The following is a 26,523-nucleotide window of genomic DNA, read 5'->3' as shown; positions in this document are numbered from 1 at the left end:
ATAGAAATAAAGGCAGCTCAGTGAAAGCGGGCTCTGCCCCCCACCCCTGGAGGAGGGTAATGACCCCCAGCAGAGCCCAGGAGCAGGGTGCCCCTGCCCATGACTTGCCCTTTGTCAGGGCCATGGAAGCAGCCCCCCAGCACCCTCAGGAGGCTGAGGTCCCAGCAGAAAAACAAGGCAACTCTCTCCCCAGCCTGGCTCAGCCTCCACCCTTCCTTCCTTCCTTCCTTCCTGAGGGGCTGCCGCTGCTCCTCAAGCACCTCTGCTGCTTTTCCTGCCCCTCACCAGCTCCCCAGAATTGCTCCCCTCTGCTCCTCCACTACTGCCCACTTGCCCTACTGGTGTGTGGCCCCAAGGTGCCCACCACCACTCTGCTGCCTGTCCCATCCCAAGCCAGGCACCCTTCTCTCCTGGCTGAGCCCCAGCGCCCGCCAACTCAGACACCTGGCCCGAAACTACTGGTGGAGAGGGGTGCAGGTATGCCAGGGGGAGGAAGAGCTGATGGGGACCCCTCTGTACCTGCATGCCACCGGCCAGCCTGCAGCATCATGGGAGGAGAACAGAGGATTTGGGTTGTGCCATAACCCAGAAAGCAGCCAGGGCAGCTCAGCCTGCCTTTGGAAGGTGTTGACAAGGTATGCCAGCTTGTCCTGTGGCTGGGAAAGGTGTGGACCCTCTGGGCAGGTAACCCACAGGAAAGCGAGGGGGACTGTGCTGACTCCAGAGAGTTAGAGAGCAGTGACCTGAGTCTAAGCACGTGTTGCAACAGCTTTTAAAGTCAAAAGTCCATTGAGCCCAACTCAGTGAGCACAAAGGTGTTTCCAGCACGTGCACAAGGCAGTTATGTGCCTGGCAAGCCATGGGTCCCTGCTCCCCGGGGCACAGTGCTGAGCTTCCCTCCTGGTTCACCAGGGCTCCTTTTACAGCAGGGAGGAGCAGGGACCACATACCAAAATACGCCTGGCATTGAGCCTTCTCTGCTCTGGAAAGGCTGGTGGATACACCAGCAAGCAGAATCGTGGCAGGAGGTGCTGAGCTGGGTAGCAGCTTTCTCCTCTCCTCTGTGGTTGCGGAATCACTCAGGGCAGCAGCATCCATGTGAGAGGCAGAGAAGTTGCAGAGGGGCTTTGCTTGTACAGACAGGCTTTGCTCATTTTGAGTATTTACTGCATTTATCAGACTCCCCAAGGAAAGAGCAAAAACTGCAATGTATCTAGACTAAGACAAGTGTCTGGAGCAAGACGCAAGATTTGCAGGGGTTAACACATTACGGCCAACAGGCTCAAGAGCTTCTTGCTACCCCAGCAAGCTATTTTTTGCACTGTAAGAGCACTGCAGTAAAACAACTTCTTCTATCCTGACCCTAAACCTTCACCTGGACAAGCTTACACGTGCAGGCCATTGCCAAGTTAGCAGGAGAACTGTTTCACAGGAAACTGGAGTCTTCTGGAAACTTCCTTTTACAGGAATGCAAGTATCATGCATTTCCTCTTTGAACCCCATTCCCCTTTTTTTTTTTTGCCCTTGACTTGGCTCTTGTGCAAGGTGCTGCTGGCAGAGGCAGTGCGGGCTCCCCGAGCCATGCATGCAGGCACACTGCCCAGCATGGGGCTCTGTAGCCCCGTGGCACCAGTGTACCCACGAGCACCACTGCACACCCTCACACAAGAGGGGCTGCCCATCCTCGCTTATATGAGATAATACAGCACCGCTGGCATGGCTGATCAGGCAAAGGTAGCTAAAACCTAAGACAAAGAGCAACCCCTTGCAGTCACCCATCAGGGACAGGTCCAAGCCAACCCTGATGGCTGCTGCACAAATCATGCCCTTCCTGCCCTGATAGAGAGCCCCCCCATAGCACAACATTATATCCCACCTTCTTCCCAGGATGTCACACAGATCCATTGTCCTTCCACCAGCTACATCCCAAACCCTTGCTGGTACCAGAATGAAAGAAAACACATTTCGAGTGAAGGCGGTGGCTGCATTGCACAGGGTCCTTTTGTGCCACACTGCAGGTGTAGAAACCAAACCAGGAGGCAGTTGAGCAACCTGGCCAGATCCGGCCTCTAACTAAGGGGGTCAGGGAACAGGATGGAAAATGAGGTCTAATATATACATATGATGAAAGGTTGTCAGTTATTTCATTGTGCACTTCAGTGTGAAAACCACAGCGACAATGCTATTGGAATGTGTTTTTCTTCACCACAAATACTTCACGCCAGGTGGAGGGGCCTTTTACATGCATGAGAAATCCTGCGATTTGGGGGCTGTACACCTTAAAGAAGACGGGTCCTGAAACTACTGACAAAAATCCTGTTCTACCAGACAAGCTGCGGCAGAAGGAGATGAAGTTATTTGCACGGGGGACTTGCCTAAAGCCAAACAGCAGAGGAACACCTGTCCCAGCCAGGAGAGCTCACCCATGCAGGGCTACACAGGCTCAGGGCTCTGTCCTCCTACTGCAAAAACTGGCTCTTTGTGAGTTTTTTGAAGCAAAGATCACTTTTGACAAGCATCCTCCTTTGCAACTGCAGAGCATCTCAATTGACATTGTAGGAATCATTTTTTTTGTGGGAGATTTGGGGGTGATTTCAACCTCCAAATACTTGTAGTACACAGTAGTAACTGGGGCATGGAGGAACAGCACAATGGCCTATATAGGTTTAGAAGTCACCATTAAATATATCTCTCTTGCTTTCCAGGTGTCTAATCTGGGAGCTGCACTGTAAACAGACCTTGCCATGTACCCTCACCCACCCTCCTTTGGTGCAAAAACTGAGCAGCTCCCTGCGAGCTCCTGCCTGGCTTCTCTGCGGTAGGGAAGTGCCCTCTGCTCTGAAGTCGCTTCCCACCAGCCCCAAGTCTCACAAAGGTGACACGAAAGATAGGATGCAGCTGTATGCCCAGGGGATCCAGAGACACAACAGCTTTCCACACTTGGGAACTTCTTTGGGTGGAGAGTTTTCTTATGTCTGAGGAAATTGATACATTAATCAGAAATGAAGCTGATGCTGACTAAGAGGTTTTTCCTCTTCCCGTTAACATCCTCTGCAGTTCAGGAAGGAATTTCCTGCCCAGTGGCAATTTGGAGAACCCATCCCACACTCTCAGTACACGGATGAATGGGAAAGAGCCCTGGAATGAGGCCTGACAGCCTGATGAACCCACAGCATCCTCATGAGGCACCTAGTGAGGTGGCCCCAGTCCTTGGACCAGACTGTCCCTGCAGCTTAGGCCAGTCTGTTTCCTCTCACGGCTGGTTCCTCCCCACCCCTGTGCTCTGCTACCAGCACAGCGACATAAAGCTTGACCCCATCACCCCACGCTGCCTTCACTAACAGGCTGGACTTTAAGGAAAAGGAGCCAGCCTGTCTCAAAACTCCCAATTAAATGGTGAGACCTGGCAGTACTCTTGCTGCCAGACAAGAAGCATCCTTCCTTTCTCGCTGGACTACAGTAGCAACTGAGCGCAATGTATTTCTGTACAGAGGGGATATGACCTTTCCCATGTCAAGGGTGTTCACAAGGTTTAGACAAAAGCACATTAATAATCAGTTTCCCTTTTCTGCACTTTACTCAAGTTTGGACACCAAAACCAGGCACCACTTTCGTTTCTTGCTTGTGGGCTGGTTTTGATGCTGTCCACCCTTTGGAAGGTTTCCCTACTGTTAATAATACAACCACAAAATGGTAAAATCTCCCTTCAGGTAGATGCATTTACACTGGAATAAAAGTCCTAAGCACACTATAGCTTTTTCCTGATCCAGTGCTAAGCTATTCAGGTGTAAAACATTTTGATGCTAATATAGCCAACAAATATGAGTTGAAAAAAATACATAAAACACATTTATGCTACTAAAACTTTTCAAGTGTAGACAAAAATAACCACATGCAACACCTAACAACAGCTTTGTAGGGTCCTCTAGACTCTGAACACTGTCACATATTGTGTCAAGACAGGGCACTTCCAATATTAACTGCCAGTCACACACACACAAGTACATCCTCTTGTCAGAGTACCTAGAGCATTAAAATCTTGTGCTCATTGCCAGCCATTTTCCTTCCACGTTTTGCCCTAGCCCAAGGCTGGAGCATTTGGCTCGTGCGCACTCCAGGGGATGTTTCATTCTTGTTTAAAAAGCTTACTGTCACTGCATTCTTTTATTTATTATATTTTGGTAACACAGTCATTTCTGATGGCCCCAAGCATATGTTGAACACAAAGGGGTAAATTGAGCTTAGAAACACCAGCCTGAGACTCCTTTAGGAACCTAGTTTTCTGACAGCAACATTTTGCTCAACGTAAAGTAGAGACATTTCAGAGCACTTTGAGTTGCAGCTATATATAGACATTAGCATAGTACCTTTTTATCTTCTCCAAACTAGTTATTTGAAAAATAAGCCTCTGGATAGTATAGGAGTATGTTCAGCAGTGTACAAAACAGTGGAGCTCTATGGCAGGAAAAAAAGGAATGTGCAATGGTATAGGGACAGCAGAGCTGGAGATGACACGGTAAGAGTTTGTCCCTAAAATTCCTCTGGCTGCTAACAGTGCTACTGACCTCATGCTAAGGCACCTGTAATTACCTTTCCACTGCTCTAATAATTTAAGTCTGCCCATTGAAGCTTGGAGCTGAGACGGTGACTCTGGGCTGGCACCATGAGCTGAGCACGGCAGCACATTGCGTGCCAAGCACAAAGCAGTAACCACCATGGTGCACGTCTCCCTGGCCTGGAACTGTCTCAGTGCAAGACACAGGGACCTCTTTCCCTGATGGAATTTATGGCCTTTCCTTCTCACCAGCCCTGGACACAACCCTCTTTGGCTTTCCCAGAAAAACAGGAGCAGATGCTAGGTGCACGATGAGTGCCTGCAAGGAAACCGGGTGCAGCTGCAAACACTCTATCCCACTGCAGTGGGAGGCAAAGAGGGAGCGGTGCAACAAATCACCCAGCCTGGGGAGGAAGGATGCCTTCTGTTGGATGACATGAGCTTGGGAGCAATGAAATAATAACTAAATACAAGAGCAACATGGTAGAGGAAAGAGGGCAATTAAATTCTCTGTCTTTAAATTGTGGTTGGTGCCAGTCAGCAAACTCCAGCGACTGCTACAGCAAAAATTCAATTCACTTTGGTGGGTATCTGCCCGGTGGTGTTTGCAGCAGAGGCACAGGAGGGCTGGCACCTAGGGGAGCAGAGCAAGAGGCAGCTGGACTGGATCTCCCCTCCTGCCTGGCTTTCTCATGGCATTTGTTGTCACAGGGCTGTAGCACTCACTGGTGCTCTGTGGTCTCCTCGGACCTGCTGATCCTGTGGACAGCTGAAGTCCACAGAATCACACTGGTTTAACCAGTGGAGCAGCACATTTTCTCCTGACAGCGCTGGAGTCAGTAGAAGCCTGGATGGGGGAGTAACACAGGGACAGGTGCTCTCTTAGCCAGCAGAGACCCCGTATAGGTTACCGGGCCGTTGGTTGTAGGGAGCTTGGATTGCCTAAACCTAGCCTAGGAGGGATTTCCCACGCCTTAGAGCTCTTCGTGCCAGGCCTGCCTGTCTGAAGTTCACTCCAGCGGGGTGGCACAGCAAACCTGCGTAGGGAGCTCCCACTCGGGATGGTCCCGCCACTTCCCCCTCGCCCCTCTCATCTGCATCCTGCAGCCCCAGCTACTACCGAGGCAGAGTTTTGTATGACGAACACAAAACGTGCGATTTAAATAGAGAAAGAGAAAAAAAAAAAAACCTGAAAAGGAAAAAAAAAAAAAACCCAACACCAAACCCACTCTTCTCTCTCTCCACCCAAAACATTCCAGCCTTTCCTTTCCTGCCACTTGGGGATGGGGGTTGTTTATTGACATTATGCAAGCGCTGAAGCATTTTTTTTCCTCGTCTCTCCCGTCCCCCTTTTCTTTTCTCCCCCTCTCTCCTCTGGGGGCTGCAAAGGTAGTGCAAACCCCTCCAGCCATCTCGGCTTATCAGCCAGAGGAGATGCATTCCTCTGGGCTACTCCCTTTATAAGTCACGGCTGGCCGGGCGCCCGCTCGCCGCTCCGCAGCCTCCCCGCCGGCAGCGCTGCCCCCGCAGCCCCCGCCATGCCCTAGCCCGGGCCCCGGCCCCGCTCGCCCGCCGCGCAGCAGCCCGGGGAGGGCCGGTGGCCATGGCATCCTCGTCCCCGTCCGCCGCCCGCCCCTGAGGGCGGCAGCCGCTGGGATGTTCAGCCGGTACCGGAGCTTTGCCCTGCCAGTGCCCTGGAAGAAAGGTGAGTCCGCCGCCCCCCCAGGGCCACCCCTCGGGGCCAGCCGGCACACCGCCCCAAACCCGCTCCTCCGCCATCCCTTTCCTTCCCCTCGGCAGCCGCGCAGACGGTACTTAGAGCAAGCCCGGCCCGGCCCGCCCCGCTCCCGGGCCCCGCCGGACGGGCTGCCCGCACCGCATCACGTCCGCACCGCACCCCACTGCGGCCCCATGCTGCGCTCCCTGCTCTCCGGCTGCCTCTGTCCCCACGCAGGTAAGGCTGCAGTGACCCCCCCACGCCCCGCATAAACCTCTGGCCGGTCAGCGCCTGCCCCGGGGTCGCGCTTTAGGGACCGGTTCGTTAAAGGGGGTTCGTTTTAAAGGCTTGGGAGAGCACGGCGAGCTGCCCGGGATGGGAACGGGAAGGGTGAAACCAGCGGCCGGTCCCGCTCGGGTTTTGCACCGAGGCGAGGGGAACCGGCTGTGCCCGCCGCGGGCGTCGGGTCCCTTTCTAGGCTGGCGCATCCCCATCCAGCGGGATTATCCCGAGCCTGAGAGGTTTTATTTGCTCTCTCCTGCCCCGTACAGATGAGGTGACCCAGGCAGCTATGGACCTGCAGCAGATCACTGCTTGTAACTTTTAAAGTCTGTTGTTGAAACAAATGATGCGGTCTCAGACTGTCCTTTTCAGGCATGGGTCTGGCGTGTTTTATTCCTTAGCCAGTGCTGCGGGCTTTGAAATGGCAAGCCCCAGGTAGCAGAACCCCCTTAGCATCCTCGTTTACCCTTCAGCATGGCTTGTGCCAGCTCTAAACGAGATCCGCAGCTTCTGTCCAGCTAACATCGCTGCACTATTTGGGCTTGTTTGGCACGGAGGCAGCTACAGACAGGGTTTGGCGGAGTCTGAGTGTATTCCACTGTGCAAGAGCGGGATGGAAGAGATGTTGCAAAACACTGCCTTGGAATGGTTGTGCCTCCTGGGGTCCTGACTTCCCATCTCTATGCTGAACTCCTGCCTCCTTGGACTGATGCAGTGCAGGCAGCTCCTGCGGAGTCAGCAGCGCTGCCATGTTTGTGGGCATCTGCTCAGGCACCCACTGCTGGGACAGTTCTTCCCTGCCCTGGGGCAGCTGCTCAGGGTGAGCCTCTCTGGGGTGCCCTGGCAGGCAACTGCTGGCGCTGTGCACATTGCTCTGCCTGGCTTTGGTTTGGAAGCAGCATTTACAAAGTGATGTGAAGAGCTCTAGAGCAGTGCTGCTGCGAAAGCACTCCAGCATCACCACAAGATGTGGAGAATGAAGAGATGCCATTTCACAGTATGGCGAAAAAAACATTTTCCCCTGGATGTAATTTGACCACGAACTTGTTCTCCCCAAGCTATGTAGCATAAGCTTGTCGGCAGGGTTAGGAGAAGAAAGGAAGCTTGCTCTTCCATATGGAAGTGTCCCTCAACACCGGGCACAGCAATGCTGTCGTATGGGTAGGTGAAAGCTTTGGTGGATGAACAGACTTCTTATCACACAGAGCACTGAGGAATCACAAAGAGATTCAGCTAGAATTTCTCCAAATAAGAAGCAGGGACAGCACTCGCTAATCATCTTGACTGGAAAGATGCACCAGATATTATTTATGTTCTGGTTCAGACCCCAAGACTACTCAGAAAGAGCCAAGAACATGCTGTTTCTTGCAGGCTTTGTTGCAGAGACTTTGAAGTTGCATCTCCAAATGCAGCTTAACATAGAGAATATAAACTGAACCATTCTTTTTGACAGCAGTATAGGCTGGATCTTGAGAGCTGTTAGAGCAGAAGTATCAGGGTGGCAGGACCTCTTGTATCAGCAAGTTCCGTTTACTGCAGCTACAGACCCCTGCATCACCTCCTCTCACCAAGGTCCTTGTATGGCCCCAGCAAGAGCAACAAACCCCAGAATTGTCACTGCTCTCACTGCAACCATAAGATATTTCAGACATACCAAAGAGTGTGGTTACACCTGCCCACTGCTACCTCTTTTGAGCAGAAGCTGCTCCCCGGGGTTTTGCCTAGGAACAGCAATGACTGCACATGAAGAACAGGTTAACAGTGACCTTTCTGATAGGATTCACGGGTTCCTTCAGCTTCAGTTGAAGCACTGGGGTCTTAACGGCTTTGGTCTGTGGGGCTATTGAACAGTTGTTTATCCAAGCTTATTATAGGCAATAAAACCTGAATTACTACATACCTGTCATCCCTGGGGGGCAAGTTCCATCCTTGCAAAGGGCCTCCTGTCTCCTAGTTAGTTTCTGGCTGAATACTCCTTTGCAATATGAGACAGCCTGCACATCAGATGTGCAAGGAAGCTCTCCTAAATTAGGCAGTTTTTGCCAAGGTGTGCTATATTTGTTTACATTGTTTTCGTTTTCTCCTCAGACACATTAGCAAGCTGTGTGCCAGATAATCTTCTGCTATTGTACAGGGCTGCTCATGAAAGCACCAGCTGCTTTATTTAAGGTTTTGAACCTTTCTCCTGAAGGAGCACATGGGGAATTTCCAGGGAGAAGGATTTGCAGGTCTTTGGTGAGAGCTGTAATCTCCCTGATAAGGTCTCACAAATAAGCACCAAAGGTGACTGTGGGAGCTGGGCCCCCCCCCACCCAGGAGTGGTTACCTTGCAGAGTAGGGAGGGCTTAGGCTGGTTTTCCCACTGGGCTGTATACTCAAAGAAATAAGTTGCAGGGCAAATGTGGCAATGAGTGGGAGAGGCTCTTTAGTTGGTGCTAAGCACAAGGTCAGGTGTTGGTCTAAAAACTGGTGACCGCCAGCCACAAGTAACCCTGATAAACCAGGTGGTCCTTGGGGACCTGCTGTGCCCCGAGACTTTCTGCCAGAGGTCACTAATCTATCAGACCTGTCGCTGTGTTTCAAGAACTTCACAGGTCACTAGGAATGAATAGAAGCAAGCTGTAAAAGTGTCAAGTGGCCTCTCTACTTGGAAATCCATTTCCTCTTTAGTTCACCCGACTATATCCATCAGTAAACAATCAATCTCGCTCTCATTCCTCCTCAAATGCCTGAAAAGAGCTATAATTATCTCCTCCTCTTCTAAAACATACGTATTAAAGCAATGAATGCCCTTTCAGTCAGAATCCTTGAACCCTGTTATCTTTCTCTCAGCATCTATTTTGTATGGACCTATCATTACCAGCTGCAGCTATGGGGGATCCATAACATTTCTGATCACGTTATATTACCAAGCTATCATCCAGCGGAACTTCACACACTTAACTAACAGTGAGACTGGAGAGCACCTTGGAGCCAAATGATCCAAGAACTTTTTGCTTTTTTTTCAAGGACTGTTTCGGGATCACATCTTTGTTGTAGTTATTTCTATGCATTCAACATTTCAAGCAAATAAAATTGTATATTTACTCCCATGAAATCCACATGCATTTCAGTTTTCCAGTTGGATAAACTGAAATTTTTTGAAATTGAGGCTGTCATGCGGATATTCATGCAAATGTGAATTTTGTGTTCCTTTACAAACCTGAATTTTTCATTCACAATTCCAGTATGAAAACCATTTCTATGACAGTGATTCTCAAGCCTTCACAAGTTTCTGCCGTTGTAGATACTGGTTGTCACTGGTGCACTGAAGACACAAGACCTTCCCATAAGCTTCCCTTAGAAATTCTTAGGATTGTCTTAATTGCTTAGGAAAAGCCCTTGCTCAGATTGGGCACCCCAAGATCCAGCAGCCTGCTCACAGACTAGGGTTGCTTGAAAGGCACTGGGAAGGCAGATTATCTGCAGAAACTTGGTGCCAAGCAGCACCAGGAAGCGCAGAGATCCTTACCCCACAGAAGTCCATGGCAAAGCTCTGCAGAGATAGATTTCCCTCCTAAAGGGTCAATTGGTAGTGGTTTGGGTGAGGTTTTTTTGGGGGGTGGGGGTTGTTTGTTTGTAGGGTTGCTTTCTTTGGGTTTGGTTTTTTTTTTTTTTGGCAGCACAAGAGTAATCCAATTCTTCTAAGTGTCGGGTCCTGTTCATGACACGACTCCCTGTGCCCACAGGGCAGTACAAGGGACAGCCATTGCCCAGCTAGGAGAGTAACAGCTCTGGCGTGCTCTATGTGGGGCCAGCTGGTGGGATAGTGCCCAGGAGGAGGTGCTGGCCCAGCCCCACCACCCAGCCCTATCCCACAGCCCACATATAGGGGAAAAGTCAGCAGCAAAAAATGCCTATTGTTTCAGAAAGGAAGTGACCCCTTTTCTCTTAAATGCTGGGAAATTGAGACCTCATCACTGGTGAGAAAAAAAAAAAATCCCCTCTTGGCAGTGAAAGGGAAATACCACCTGAGCTGTACTGCCGGTGGTGTTAGAGAACGTGTTGCAGGGAGGGTCTGAAGGGAGACTTATTTTTGTAAAGAGAGGAAGGAAAATGAGGGAATGCAAGGGCTGAATGGGGGAGGCAGCCTTTCATTTCTAGGTCATGAGTTTGACTCCAGCTTACTCATCACTGCTGCCTAATGATTCTTCAAAAGCTGGTAATCACACCTTAGTCCGTTACTCGGAGGCCACAGCCCCATCACAGAACGTACCCTACATGGCACCGGATTTACTCCTTGGCACAGCTGGAGCTAGAGAGGCGCTACTAGGCAGGCTGCATGGGTCCTGTATGAGATGCTGAGAAACCTTATCTGGGCCTTTGTATGTCTATCTTGCTCCTGTGCTCTGGGCTAAGCAGTCTAGTAGGAATGATGAGGTTTGACTTTGGTCTTCCTTTGCAGGCCAGCTGTGCAAAATTCCCGCTACTCCCATGACCTAAGTCATTGGCAATGCCGTTTATTTCTGGTGCTTCATCCTTGTGGCACACTACAGTTGGAAAGTACTTGTCTCCTGGATTTATATCTACCAGCTGTTGCATGTCTTGTGGCAGACAGGAGTGGGGAGAGGAATAGACACTCAGCATCTCTGGACTGCCCACCCTGTGCCTCTCCCTGGGACTGCCACCCTGTGTAACCCTGCCAGCACCACCCACCATGGATGGGTTCACTGCGCCCATGAACCTTGCAGCAGCTCTGGGGACAAGCAGAGGTCTGCCAGGGCTTGGATGCTGCTGTCCTTTGTAACACAATGGCAGATGGAGAGAAGCAAAGCTTTGGCTCTGCTTGTACTAGTCATTCTGCTAAACACATGCAGAGATTCTCCCCATGCTAAGCAGCCTACAAATGAGGATGAACACTTTGAGAAGATGGGCAGGCACAGACCAGAAGAGCTGTATGGCAGCACTGTATGGCATAGCTTGGTGCTGCCACTAGCAGCACTCATCCCACCACCAGCCTGGCCTGTTCTCACCACCAGTACTTCCATTAGGCAGATGCATTAGAAGACCATGTACTATGATACTTGAGTCAGTGCATCAGAAGCCAAGGACCCCTCTCAGGGACATAACAGAGCTTAATGGGGCTCACACTGAAGGGACTGCCAGTGAAACGTGGCTGTGAGCCACAGGTGTAAAAAAAAAAAAAAAAAAAACCTGAATTTCAATTGCTTGGGAGCATTGGGATTTGAATACAGACTTTGGCTTGGTTTGCTAGAAAGGTGGGAGCTTTTGCAGGAATTGGGCCTGGGCGGGATTGGGAATGCCCAGGAGTTTTGCCTGTTTGAGTGCATCTCTTCCATGCAGCTTACTTGGGATAAAGAAACTGCTTGACAGTAATTTCATGTTTAGATATCCACTCTCCTTCCTCAAGTCAGAAATCTCTATATTAATGCACTAGGCTGTGCCCTGGCAGCTGTTGGTTATTATGCAACAGGAAAAATAAAACTCCAAGGAAAGGAAAGCCTTGGAACTGCAGCTGATGGGAGGGTATTCACCTTTGAAGGGTTTAATTTTCTCTGCTAGGCTTTGCTAACTGCCAAGAGAAAAGTATCCTAGAAAGCAATCTGGAAACAGAGCAAAGAAAAGTTCTAGAGCCTTAGCTGGGACACATCAATTCCTTTCAATCCCTGCTAATTACCTTCACATATTAGCTAGTTCACTGCTACCACCTCCCTGGGAGATGGGAAACAGTCTTGCTCTCCAACTGTACAAGCACAAGAAGTCCAGCAATCATAGAATCATAGCATGGTTAGAGTTGGAAGGGACCTTCAGAGGTCATCTAGTCCAACCCCCCTGCAAGGAGCAGGGACATCCCTGACTAGATCAGGTTGCACAACGTTACACCAGTCACCAGTTACAGGCTTCTATTACAACCCAGGAACCCTGTTTATATATAGTGTGACTGTAGAGCCATACAGCCCTTTGAGAGGGCTACTAGGCAAGTAGCGCAAGTTAGCTTGAGATGTTTTGGCCTTGGCACACAATGCTGAAGATGCTGCTTGAAGCTACATTGATTTCTAAGCACATATACACAGCCCACTTCCCTCTACCAGTGTCCCAGCCAGCTGCCTGAAAGCAGCATCTTTCGGAACCTGACAGTCACCTCAGAAGGGGTGTGGAAAACCAATCCAGGGGAAAGGAAACAACAATAACAACAACAAAGAAAATATTGGCTGATTTCCCGGGAGCAGCAGTGTCAAACCTGGCTGGCCTCCAGCACAAGTAAATACATCTTACCAACCTTGATGCTGCCATTCAGCTCTCTGAAGTTCTTCACACCTCCTTCAGAAGCCTCCCCACAGCACCATAACCATAACCATAACCATACCCCTATGGCACACTCCCTCCAGCACCAGGCAGGAGCCCCTCTCCTCTGGTATTGTACAGAGCACTTACAGGCCAAGTCCTCAGCTGGAATTCACTGACAGGGCTCTGTTAAGGGCTCTGCTAATGAGCTAATTTATAGCAGCTGAGGGTCTGGCTCACTTCCCCCCCCCCCCCCCCCCCGGGGTAATTGCACAGATGAGCTTTAATTGCAGCATTCTGTTGTTTGCTGGCAATGTGCTTGAAAGAGCTGAGCATTTTTGTATGCCTCTTTCAAGATCTGTAGCAGAAACAATCTGCTTCTTGGAAGACCCATGGTTTAGATTCCATAGCCCAGTAAACAGAGAGGAAGAAGAGACTGTTCTATCAGTGAGGTGCAGCAAGAAAAACCTGAATTTCAGGACATTGCCTTAATCATGGGAGATATCTTTGCTGTAGCACAGATGACCTCATTGACCATTGGAAAATATCATTGAATGAATGAGGATGAGTGCCTACGTGTTGCAAAATCCTTTGCATCCGTTCTGAACTTGTGATACAGGAGGGCAATAATGTTTTGCATCATCGCAAGGCGTTAGGAGAATAAATCAGAAATGCTCAAACACTGTGGTTACCAGGATCTGCCAGTGCTGACCAAGATCAATGGTTTGCAGCCTAGAGGAGATAAACAAGAATTGTTGTGAAACCAGTCAATGTTGTGAGTGGCCACAGGATGAAGAGAGCAAAGGACCTTGTTGTCCACAGCGCAGAACTTTGTCAGCACTTGAGTTGTTGACATCGAGGGGATCCTCATACAGAGACTCAGAGATTTCTTTGCCTTAGGGTTTTTTTTTTTTTTTCACCCCAACCAAACATTCTGGTACACATTGTAGCTTTTGTAGTCATAAAAGATACAAATTAAAGCATCTGATATCTTCTGTAGGCAGCAAGACCTCATTTTAATATGCTGGTTCCTGATTTCAGACAAAGAAATATTTGTGTAGGCCAGGGTGAAACCGGTTAAGCAAGAAAAAAAGGGGCAGATTGAAAGACAGTGAGAGAATCGCCAATCAAAGGAAAGCAAGGCATGATTAATAAATGAAGGCAATCAGAGTCTGTGGGAAGGGACTACCATTGCAGTAGTTCCATACAGTAATTCCTGGTAAGAATGACAGCTGTATGATTTGTTCTTAAAAAGAAAGTGCAGCTCAGCAACTGCTCTCCTCCTGACTCAGAGCTTTTGTTGTGCCATCTGGGGTGGTGAAGCCATCAAAAGAGCCTGGTAGCCTTCTATTTTTCATGCAGATACAATGCTTTACCTCTTGCTGCTGAGAGGGATTTGCAGCTTAGCAGGTAGATCCTCTTCACTCCAAATCAGTCACAACTCCACCTCCTCCTTCCAAGACCAGGCGCCGAGCTCCCTCTTACAGGTAGCATTTTGCTGTGTGTGAAGCTGCAAACCAGGCTCCCTATTCCTTGTCCTCAGTGCAGGGTCCACCACGCTCCTCCCAAGAGGAGGAAGGGCGGGTACCCAGCCCAGTACAGGCAGCTCCTGATGAGCTTTCCTGTGGCATTTCCATGGGCAATGTCTTTCTCTTGTCCCACATCACAGCAACGTACTGATGTTACATTGCTGACAGCTTGGCACTGACTGTCCCAAATGCGGCTCTTTACAGTGGGGAGATGCCTGTGAGTCCTGCCAAGGGAGGCGGGTGCAATCCTGTATATGATAAACAAGATCTCCTATAAGTGGGTATCAGCACTACGTGCCCAAGTGCCATAAAAAGCCCATCAGATGGCTTTTTTATTTATCACTGACAGCACTTTTGAAAATCCAGGTAAAACATTAAATCTGTGTCTGCCTGTGGACAGTAAAGGGGATGTTTCAGTGCTCTCCCAAGAAATTCTCAAGGTCAAATAGAGGAATTTAAATAAAGTGGAAAATGATCCATGTAGTAGCTAGCTTGGCCTTAATGAGTGAAAGTCTCCCTTGTCTGTGGACATGGCAGAAAGCAAGCTGGAGGAGGGAAGGCTGGAAAACGAGTTATTTCTGAAACGGGGTTTTCTGGGTTACTGTCAAGGAGGGCTGCACAGCGGAGCTCTCCCCATTCCACTGTTGGTGGGGTGTCCCAGGCGTCCCTGCCTACTTAGGGACAGCTATGTTACCGGGAGCGAGTTTGTGAAGCAGCTGCTGGTTTGATATTAGGCAAAAAGGAAGGAAGTAAGAGAGGGGAATGAAAGGAAATGAAGTAGGAAGTAAGATATCCTGAAAAGCACATGCATTGTAGCCCTCTGAGGTGCTCTGGGTCAGGCAGGAATAAGGGAAAAGATAACAGAGAAACTGAATTTTTGTACTGCAGCAATTCCACATCCCGAGTCCACAAACAGAGGGATTTGGATTGCAGTTTGCTAAAGGGTGGATGCAGGGCTTTTCGCTGGCTCTCAAACCAGTGTGAACCAGAAGTCTGCACTGTGAAATATTAGATTCAGAAAAACAGTAAGAAAACCTAAGGGCAGATGTACAACTCGTGTAGATCAGCCTTTCATCCAGAGGCTGTTCTACCACATTACTGTGTGAAATAATTGTGATATGAAAACAAGTCGTCTTTGTCCATGTGCAAAAAACCTCATGAATAAAGCCGCCCCCATATCCTTTCTCTTCACAAAGAAGGTAAGAGTTCATTAAAGAAATTACTTCATATCTAAAACTATACAGGGAGTGAAAAACATCTACAGTGCCTTGTTTACTTTTCCTATCAGTACTTGCTTTTTGTCACCTATATGTGTACAGAGAATACCAAGCAGTTTGCAAATTACTTGTTGCAACTCAAAATTCGCTTAAGCCTGCAGAAAGACAGATTTTGTTTTACCCTTTTATCTGCTAGTTCAGAATACATTTAATCATAGGAAATATTTTAGCCTTAAATTAATGTCTATAATACTGAAAGAACATGTACATCTCTGCATCTGCACACAGGTAATCACTAAAAAGTTATCTGGCTACACGTGTTGTTTGCTATTTATCTCCTGAATCAGAACTCTCTGAGCATTTGTGACTCCTCCTGAAGGACTCCAGGGCTATGAAACACAGCACTTCTGTTGTAGCAAAACCTACAAGAAAGCTTCATATAGCTCAAGAAAAACAAATCAGGGCTGTCCCCCTCTACCACCTTACTATGGACAGTTTTACATTTTTCACATCCCTCAGGGGATGCACTATAAGCTGAGTTTTGTACCCTCTTGTGACCTTCTACTTGTTTTCTTTTCAGCAGGTAAGAAGAGCCCACCTGCTGAGGACAAAGTTGTGTTAACACATATGAAGATACTGAGCAATGAAGGAATTCAAAACCTGGGGTTAAACCCAGAGGCTCCAGCTGACACAGCCTGCACAGAAGAGTCCCATCTCCCTGGCGCCAGCCTCCCACCAGACGGCGAGGGACATCTTAACGCAGCAGCTGCACCCGCAGCTCCGGACTACGCAGATGCCCCCGCAAGCATGGACTATGTAGCCACGCTGCCTGATCTCAGCACCTTTGAGTCCAAGTGCCGACTTCACAGATTCTCCAAATTTGAATCTGAGGACTCTGGGGTTGAATTGCCAAGCGGGGCTAATTCTCCATCAACTCCGACCGGTTCAGAGAAGAGCTTTGTGCTTCACAGCAGAGACTCATTTTGTGACTCGGGTGTGCTTAGCACCTCTTCTTCTCCAGAAATTGACCATCTGATAATGAGAACATGTAAAGAGCATGCCAGAAAAGTCAGTCACCAAGATCCAGAGAGTGAAAAGCAAGCTGAGTACTACAGCCAGGAGGCAGATGCTGTGCAGGGTCCTACAGCTTCCCTTGAAGACTTCAGTGTTCCTCAGGAAGAAAGTCATGAACATTTTGACCAAAGTGAAAGGCAATCTCTGGAAAAGGAGCCTACCTCAAAGACAGACCTTCCCAGTGAAAGCACTCTTCCCACCCCAGCTCCCACAGAAGAGCCAGAGACAATTGCTGACAATTTCCCAGAGAACTTCAGCAGCATGCAAGACCTTCAGATCAATGGACATCAGCTGAAGAAGTACCCCACAAGCGACAGTCTGGATGAGTACATGGAAGAATGCTGTAGACTGAGTGAGGTAAGAAACACCTAAACTGAATTTTATAGCTAGGCCTGTCCAAACGCTTCAGCCAGGGTTCAAGTCCTATTGTCTGTCACAAACTAGCACACATCTGAGCGAGTTGGAAAATCTCCCCTGAAACTGTTGTAAGCAGCAAATCTTGTCAATTGATTTTTAAGAGCTCTTTTCATACCAGTGCAATTCTGAAGTAATTCACATATATTGGGCCTGGGTAAGGATAACTAATGGCTTATGGAGATTGAATGTTTCAAAAAGCCCTAGATTAGAGGATGGACTTGATGCTAGTCTATAAATGAAGATTATGAAGCTAGTCATCATCCTCCGGTACACCGGACAGGGATCAGAACATAGTTTCTTTTTCAAGGTCAGGTTATTCCTGTTCCTGGGAACAGCTGGACTGCTATTGGGGCACCAAAGTTTGGAAAGAACTTGTCTAAGGGGTAGCTCATTCCTGTCCAGGCCTGTCCTGTCCTCTTGAGCCAGCTCTCTCAAATAACTCCATCCCTGCCAAAACCAGGACATGAGCGAGCAGGGAACTAACGCACAAATTCAGATCTTTGTTGGGCTGGAAATGGAGATCCCATTTTAACCCTCCAGCATAGCTGTGATGGAAATCCCTGAGACTGACTGAACTGCAAAGACATAATATTTTCAGCAGCTTGTCCTACTCTTTCCCCCTTGCTGAATACACTGTGTAACTGACAGGAGAATAGAAAGCCCTTCTGTGCACCTTCTCCCATAGTGCTGGGAAGCTCTCGCCTCAGTGCTTTGCCTGAAGGCTCATGCTGCTGACATGCAGACAGATCACGGCCTTGTGTGAACCAGTGATGGGAAGGTCTAACTGGGGAGTTGATCCTTGACAGAGAGACAGACCAAAGAGCTCCACGAGCAAAGGGAAAGGAGGGGGGCAGACTAGGTGAAGAGGGTCACACAGACACACCAAAAACATCAAACAATGCATAATGGGGATTTATTTTCAGGGCGTTCATTGCAGTAATAGTGATGAATTGGAATGGGAGATGGGTGGGAGGAAGCAAAGTGACAAGTGCTATGTACTGTGCTTGTAATTTCACCATGACCTCTCCGCCTGCACCCTGAACCATCAGGCGACGGCCTTCCTCTCCAGCATGCCAAACCCTCCTGAGCAGCGAAGAAGGTCAGAGATGGCTCATCTCTGTTAACAGTCCATTTCAAGGCAGCACAAGCAACACACAATCCAACAGAACAACCTCTTCCTCCCCAGAGCTGCCTCACACAAGGCAGAAGACAGATGTCTGCTTTGCACGGTTCCCCAACAGGCAGCGACCTGGCCTTTTGGCAGAGAGTTCAAAAAAGGATTAGAACAGGAGAGTTTAAATACAAGGAGACTTTATAAAAAGTTACCTAAATTCCCTGTCACACTCAGGAGGGTTTGCAGCCAGCTTAGTCTTGTCTGACAGCTCTGGCTGCCTGTGAAATTCCTGTAAATCCTTTGTGAAATGGAACCTCAGTTTCCCAAAGCAGAGCTTTTAAATAAACAAGAGAATAAATTAGAAAGAAGCTGAAGAGGAAATGAAGCTCTTGGTGGCTTATCTCCCCTCCTTTTTAATATCCTCACTGGCTGAGTGCTAAAGCTCTGTGCCCCAGAGCACTTTTCTTTGTTTGTTTTTTGAGCTGTATAAATACAGCTGTGACCTAGATGCTGGGGGAATTTGCCCCTCTTCACAGAGCACCTCCAGACTGCTGTACTCAAGAGCAGTGCTCTTCACACTGCTGGGATGCCCGATAGCACCCAAGGTGACTGGGGCAAGAAACCTACTGCAGAGCCCTGCAGCAGCTGCTGTGCCTTGTGCCTCAGAGCTCAGGGACAGCCGCCGGTGGATGCAGAGCCTTCTGCCCTCCCAAGACCTGCACGAGGGTGACCTGTCCTCACTGCCATACAACAGAGGCAGGACAGTGAGACCCAATCAGAAATGATGTCCGTCTGCCCATATAGCTGATGGATGCATCTTGGTTCACCCCGGCTGAGGCTCTGCTCCAGGCTTACTCAGTGGTTTCCACATTTAACTGTAATCTGTCCAAGATACAACATAGTTCTTAGAAGCCAATCTCTTATCTGGCCTGGTGTAATCTCAGGGACTCAGATACTCCTGGAAATGCAATCAATGTTGTCTGAAAGGTACCAGGCCAGTACAGGGTATTGCCATTCTGCTTGGCAAAGAACACGGCAAACCAAATTGTTCCACCAAATAAATTCCTGCTGCATTAAATTCATGTTGATAGAGATGCAAGAGCACTTATACTGGCTTGTATTTAATGCCAGGTGAGAGCATTATTTAATTATAGGTGACAGCAACTTCCTCAGTTCTGTTGCTGGTTTTGGGAATACAACTTTCAAGTAACAGGAGAGCAGATGAGTTTCCCCAGCCCAGCTGGCTGTGGCAATACCAACAGCACTGTGCTTACTGGCACACCACAGCTGAGCAAGTATTCCATCTCTGGATGAGGATGTCCCTGATGTCCTCCTGGCCTCCCTCACACTTCCAAGAGAACAGGAAGGAAAATGCTGGAAAAGAGAGACTGCAAATGACCAAATGTTTTGAGCATTTGGATTCATTTGGTGAATGGCTTTGGCTGAAAATATACATCAAATCATTTCAGTCTGGCATTTCTTAAACAAAGGCTTCTGATCTTTTGTTTTGAACTGTTATTATTTTGAAATTTGCCTACGTTTGGAAAGATGAAAGAGAGTGGAAGCTGTCAAACAACAAGTAAAAGAACTTTGAAGCCTAACTAAAAGCATTTCCTTTTAAGTAAAATTAAATGTTTGAGGTCAGTTTGAAGATACATAGCTTTTGATGCTTTTGCTTTGCAAACACTTCCTCACACTCCCTGAAGTTTACATTTAAAGTCAGCCCATACCCCTAGAAAAATAGAGAGAGGGTGGGAGCATTATCGTCATTAAATGAAAAGAACACATTATTTATGCAGTGCTAATTATCCTGGGCCAAAGCAGTCAAAATACCTCTCTGCAGAGTGGTATGGTTCAGGGGAAGGATAGGGCACCCTGTGATGGTCAGCCCCATAGCCTGTGCGTACCACTTGGAGGACAGCAGAAGCTATCAGCAAGCGCAGCCCCTCCTGGACAGCAGGGTGGAGCCATCAGAAACATACAGCACCATCCCTCTCTTTCCTGTTATTCAGAAGCCTTTTGGTGCTGTCAGCTTCCAGTGACAAATGCTTCCCGCTCAGCCTGTGGCATCACTAATCAGTTGCTTCAAGCCCGTGATGGGAGGTTTGTAAGTACGTTCCTTGGCTGTTGGCGCAGTGACCATACTGCCTCTGTACACAGGAGCAGGCAGTGAGGGATTTGTGGGAGAACAGAGCATAGTATAACTCAAAACTATCCACAAAAGAAAGTGAAGAGGATTGCATGAAGTACAGAAACCAAAGTCACTGGAAGAAAAATCAGCAAGCTCCCATCTGAATGAAGAAGAGCTTCATCTGCAAGCTAGTCCTGCCTGCCAGTCTCGGCTCCTGCTGCCACGTTCAGCCCAGGAGAGTTTTCCATTGAGCCTGACTGAAAAGCTCCCAGCTCTGTGACTCTGGTGGCGTCAGAGGAAAAACGTGATTTTTGCACCAGTCAAAATATTGACTGAAGGGCTCTAGATAAGCCGAAGTTGACAGTGCAATTATTGATTCTGTACTTTTAGGCTTCCTAAGAAATCAGTGGGTCAGCGCAACCGTGATGGTTTATTGCCAGCTGAGCAGGCCTGCATGTACTGAAAGCCTGCCCCCAAAACTTAGTCAGGTGAGCACAAGGGCAGATACATGAGTGTAAAGTCTGTGTACTGCACCTTAACTTCGCAGGGTCAAAACCTTAGCGGGAATAACTCAGTGTAGTACACATGAGGGTCTGGTTCAGTCTGATTTACCTGAAAGCAAAATCTGGCACCTATTTACATTATGTTGTTACTTTCCTAATGCAACTTTAACCTCTGATTCGCAAGTTGTGTCTATCTGATCCTCTGAATCTTCACCTTCAAAAAAGTTGGTGAGATCTTCTTCCTTCTTCATAGTTGGTGTATCACCATCAACTCAAAAATGGGTACATGGCTTTTGTTCCAATGTTATTTGACAAACCCCATGTGGAGAATAGGAAACACCTGAGTTTCATTAGCTGAATGTTTTGCGAAGCTTCAGCTAGGAGGACGGGGACTGGAAGAGACTCATCCTGGAAAATGTTTGCAGTTTTCCTGTGGTTGCTCACCCTCCATTGCTAGCATAAACCTCTCTCACAGGTGCTGAGAGGAAAGTGTTTAGGCCAGAATGTGAGAGAGCAGGTTCTATGCTCCACTTGACATGACCAGAAGATACTAAAGGTTGTTTAGGTATTTTCAGTCTATGGAAAAGAAAGGCCTGGAAGGGTCCCTAGAGAGGCCCTCTCTAAGCAGTTGTGTTGGGGGAACCAGCTAAATTACACAAATTTTCTGTATTGAATACCTGCCATATCTGAGCAACTCTGATGACAAACAGGCATTGTGTCAGGGCAAGAAAGGTGAAGCATCCCCCTTAAAGGTTTTTAACCCTTGCACACTGACCACAGAGGTGGCTAGCCCTACAGTGATGGGCAGGCACTGGAGGCTCTGCCCAATTTGGCTTTTGCTCATTTGCGCTTACTAGGATCACTTCAATAAAATGCAAATTAATTTCCTATTAAATAGCCTAGGCTGCCTGCCTTGAGCAGCCTCTGAAGGACAGCTGTGAAACAGGGGCCTCCAGCATATTGAGTCCGACCTTCAGTGTGGTTTAGGTCCTCTACAGGGGTAAATCCACTTTGCCCCAAGACCTGGAGCAACTGCTCTACACCTTTTCCCTCTGATTTTCTAGGAACCTGTTCTCAAGAGTTGGAAGTTCTCTCTGACTTTGCTAAAACCCAGATTTTCTCTATGCCTGCCCCAAACACACCTTTACTTTCAAATGCTTTCAGCCTTAGACACAGAGCACTGGAAATTAGGGTCACTTTCTCTTATCCTCAGGCTGTCTGTTTTGCCCTATAAACCTAGCAGCTGTGAACACGAAGCAGGACCTTTCGATGTTAAGCACAGGACAAATACAGAACAAAAGAGGGTCCCTAACTGAAAGAGGTCACAGTCAAATGCTTCATGCTTTCTCCACATCTTAAGGTTACAGTCAAAGTCTTGCTTTACCCTCTCTTCCAAGAGCTCCTCTGCCCGTTGTAGTCTTCCCTCATCCTTCTACATCTATAATGGGTTGGATTCGGCTCATTGTCTCCTTAGGGCAATGCAGCTGTGCCATCAGTCACTGCAACAGCAAACTGGCAGAAAGGGGAGTTGTTAAATGTGCAAAAAGAGGGTACAGAGTGGCAGAAAGCCGACATTTTCAAGGATAATGAGGAACTTCTGACTACCCATTTTGGGACAGCACGAAAAAATGACTACTCATTTGGGACAGCTCAAAACAGCCAGGTTTTCAGAAGCTGATACTCATGTACTTTCTGAAAATCATGCTTCTGAAGCTGGGCACCCTAAACCCCCAGCTGCTTTCAGATGTGTCAGTTATAGTGCTTTTGATTCAAGCTTTTCCCAGCAGACACCACATAGGCTTTGTTCTCCCTGTGAGTCCTGGGGCTGTGCCCCTTCCCACTGCTCAGACACACTAAGGACTCCGTTTTATGGCTGAGGAACCTTTGTCTTGCCACCAATTCTGCAGGCTTTGCCTGAGAGGAAAATAAAAATTGTGAATGTGAATGACTGGTTGGCTTACAGTCATCACAGTTTTTCATATGATTTCATGTGACCTCTGTCCCAACCTCAGACACAAAAGCATCTGGACATAATAATACCTGTTTATAAATAACATTGTATCATCATTTGTTTAAAGAAAAAGTAAATCCTAATGTTGATTATTTTTTAACACACCATGAGCTTTCTGACATAATGAAAAGACAGGAAGAGTCCAAGGCTGGCATTTCCCCAAAAATGTAGGTTGTTGTGGGAAAGGAGACAGAGTAAGCTTCCTGCTTTTGTAGAGGCAACTTATTTTTTGAAGTAAGATAAACTTAGAGCACTGCTTTTGTAAAGATCGAGGCGTATTTTACTTACTGATATCACACGCACATCAGCAGGCAGCGCCAAGGTGGAAGTGAGCCTCTGCGGGTATTTGTTAGCAGCACGTTCGGCAGAGCCTGCTTGCGGCGCAGGAGGGGACGCTTGCTGTGCACTGGGAAGTCCTGGGGCCAGGAATGGTGAGGTGCAGAGCAGGAGGCTGGGAAGCACCACTGCCTTTCCTCTGCTGCAGGATTGCTGTCTATCTCCAGCACTGCGCTTGGCTGAGCATCAGTGAGACTCCGCAGGTCGTGGATGTGGAGAGATCAGTGGTACAGAATATCCCGCCATAGCCAGACGGCAAGCTTGATCCTGGAGGCTTTCTTCAGGCATCTCTTAACAACTGAGAAAGTAGCAGCAGGGATGTAAGCTGGAATCTGCTAAAGACCAGTGAGATGATGTTATTTCACTTTGGTCACTTGGTTCAGGCACACGTCCCTCTCTCTGACCCACCAGTGATGAGGATGCGAGTTTAGCTGTGCCATAATGGTTGCAGATCCCCAAAGGTAGACAAAATGTACCCCCAGGTTGGTCAGAAAGCAGCAAATCACTGCAACCTGCAGATTTGTGTAGGAGCCAAGCTTGGCCTCAGTTCAGATAAGTGTGACTTGCACTGAGGGCTATGGGCTAAGTGAGCCATCCTAACCCCAGTCATCTATACCATGCAGCAGAACTATATTTGTTTGTAAGGGTCCTGTGGCCAGTAAAAGAGAAAAATTAGCCTGGGAGGTGGAACTAGAAACAGGCTGTCACAAGGTTTTCCTCTGTGTCAGCCTGTGATCAATCAGAAGAATCTCCCTGATGGTCCATCTTGCTGAGTAATCCTGAAAAGAGCTGTGAGCAAGCAATGCTGTAGCTCAGATCTGGCTATGACCAAAGCCCCTTGCAAGAGGAAGCCAGAGTGTCTTTACCACAGCCCACATAACTGCAAGGAGTGTGCTGCGCTCCCGACTCCTAGTAAGAATTGCTCTGCTGTTACGCCATGATCCAAGATGTATTATCATTGCAGGTGAACCAAGGTAACAGCAAAGCCCTGGGATCTGGTCTGGGATACCTGGAACATATTTGCCAACTGATTGAGAAGATTGGGCAGCTGCAGGAGCACAACCTGCATCTCCAAAAGCAAGTGTGCAGCTTGCAGAAAGAGCAGAAGATGAGCCAGATAAAAGAGGTAAGCAAACACCATAGTATCTTCCATTAAATTATATACTCAAGGCCCAGACGGAAAGTACCAATAGGTTTGAGGGAAGATGCTAAATTACTTGACTCCACATCCACCTGGGCTGGGTGCTCTGGTCTTTGGGAAGCCCTTGCCCACCACAGTGGGTTCAGCTTCCCTTAGGCTGGTTTCTGTTCTTCAATTTTGTTTCCCAGATGTTCTTGCTTCTCTTCAGTTAAAAAGCACCCCTCTCACCTCATGCAATAGTGAGCTCAAAGCCAGTAGCTTTTACTTCTCTACAGTTGAAAACTTCCTAAGAACACATCTCCCCCCATTAATGCTTTCAAACCAAAACATTTCCATGGACGACCTTAGCAATTGTGTTTTGAGTTAAAAGCTCTTTCTTTTCCTTCTAGTTTCAAACTGTCAAAATCCCAGAATTTCCACAAAACAGACACAGTGGGAAAGAGAAGCAGTGGTGCCATTATCCAGCTCCATGCTTTCTTTCCCTTCCTGCACTTCTGAGCTGCCAAATGAAGAATCTCTGACATGAAACATCTCGGTGTTCCCATTTGGCTTTTTTTTTATCAGCCAGAGCTAGCTGGGGAATTTGACTGAAATTTGCAAATCATTTCAGCGTCCTCCTAAGTAGCATTTTTTAGCCCCTGCATCTTTTGTTCAGCTCTACCCCACCTTTGCTTCTCAGTTCTTTTTCTTTGGCCATCACACCAGGCTTCCAGCTTTTTCCTCTCTTCCCTTTCTATTTATTTTATTGCTCCCCAAAGGAACAGAAGGGGTTTGTCACACTCAGCTATTTCTTCCCAGCCATGTTGTGGCAAGCCTTTTATTCTCCCCACAGTGTCATTCCTCCCCCAGCGCTGCTCTCCCACCTGCTGGGACTGGATCTGCAGTAGGTGCCTGACTCCTCCTCGGAGCCAAAGCCAAAGCTGTGAGTCAGGTTGCAGAGCAGCGTAGCTCGTCATTTCCATGTACCCATCTCTCACGCTCAGAGGAATGCAGCCTCCTACATAGAGCCTGGGAATTGTTAACACATTTCCTGAAGCTTTACAACTGTGAGTCATTGCTCAAAGTAACTCTTCCAAGCTGCAAATTCAGGGTCAAATCCTCATCTGGTGTATGTGCCCCCTCCTCCTCAGCTCCCACTGAAATGAAAGGCACCATGCTTTCATTTAAATATTTGAAACTTTGTTCTTTTTGGTATTTTCCAAGATCTCTCAGCAATGCCTCCTCAGCCACATTTGTCCCATGCTGTTCAGTGGGGAATTTGATCCCCTAGCGTAACGTCCAGCACTTGCAATGTGCTTTGCAAAACTGGATGTTCTCTCTTGGGTGTCTCTGTGGTGCCTGCATCTCCTATATCTGAGCTGCTGTCTGTCATTTTCCTCTTCAGATTCACAGCCACTCTGTGTAGAAGGTGTACACTACTACCCTAATTTGCCAGGAGATGTGGATGTTGCTGTCCACATTGCATTTTGGAGGGTGTCCTAAGGCTACTTTCCAAACCATGTTCACTCTCCATGCAGACTATGAGCATGGAAAGGTTTCAGTGCCCCAGACATGGCTATGGAAGGCACAACCCCCAGAGCAGAGATGGGTTAGTGTGGTATTAAGAGCAGGTCATGAGGATGGTAGACGGCCAGTGCTCCCAATGCTCTTTTGAAAGCTTTACAGACATCATCGCAGAGACCGATGACATTTCAATCCTGGGACACAGTGGGAACATGGTTACTCCACATTCTTTGCTTTACAGGGAAATCTTTAATGCCCTGTGCCAAAAGCAGCATCTTTCATCAGCTTTTCAAAGCATTCTTCCAAGGTGTAGGTACTGCAAAGTGCCATGCTGCTGTGGCAAAATACCCAGATGAGATGTTACATTAAAACAGTCAATTGCTTGGGCCTCTGCAGAGGTGCTAAACTGGTGTTGGCCTGTCCTGGTTCCAACACAAATAAACAGTTTGGTTCCCTTTCCAGTTCAACTGCATAAAGCTCTCCTTGCTTCCTGCCATAGTAAACTCTTGTGCAACCTGGTTGTGCAAGGTAGAAAATCTTCTACATCACCATACCAGCTACAGAAGAAGTACACCAGCTGAAGTACCTCATGTACGTTACCAGTCAGATTCACTGTAAGCAAACTATGGCATCCTGTCAATAAAAATACAAGATAATACATCTGTGCACTTTCCAAAACAAATAACATTATCTTAAAATGCAAGTCAC

At 48.0% G+C, this 26,523-nt stretch overlaps 1 protein-coding gene across 6 annotated transcripts in view; it reads left to right on the top strand.

The window, feature by feature from the left end:
• The first annotated feature begins 5,840 nt into the window (after positions 1-5,840).
• The window catches only part of LOC147600023 (uncharacterized), a 32,471-nt gene continuing 11,788 nt past the window's right edge, over positions 5,841-26,523 (top strand). Inside the window, exons 1-4 of one of the 6 annotated variants that reach the window (XR_015259024.1) lie at positions 5,842-6,260; positions 6,356-6,509; positions 16,166-17,016; positions 24,136-24,297. Coding sequence is in view for 2 of the 6 variants with exons in the window: in XM_086751689.1 (XP_086607815.1) it covers positions 6,212-6,260; positions 16,166-17,016; positions 24,136-24,297 (1,062 nt within the window). In the remaining 4 variants the exon portion in view is untranslated. Of the gene's footprint in view, positions 6,261-6,355; positions 6,510-16,165; positions 17,017-24,135; positions 24,298-26,523 lie in introns of all 6 variants that reach the window. The other 5 variants (XR_015259025.1, XM_086751691.1, XR_015259022.1 and 2 more) reach the window with 5 other exon arrangements.

The sequence above is a fragment of the Chlamydotis macqueenii genome, chromosome 7, assembly GCF_036417535.1.
Source record: "Chlamydotis macqueenii isolate bChlMac1 chromosome 7, bChlMac1.mat, whole genome shotgun sequence".
Lineage (NCBI taxonomy): Eukaryota > Metazoa > Chordata > Aves > Otidiformes > Otididae > Chlamydotis > Chlamydotis macqueenii.
Note: the sequence above shows the minus strand (reverse complement) of the source record. Positions and strands in the feature narration are given on the sequence as shown.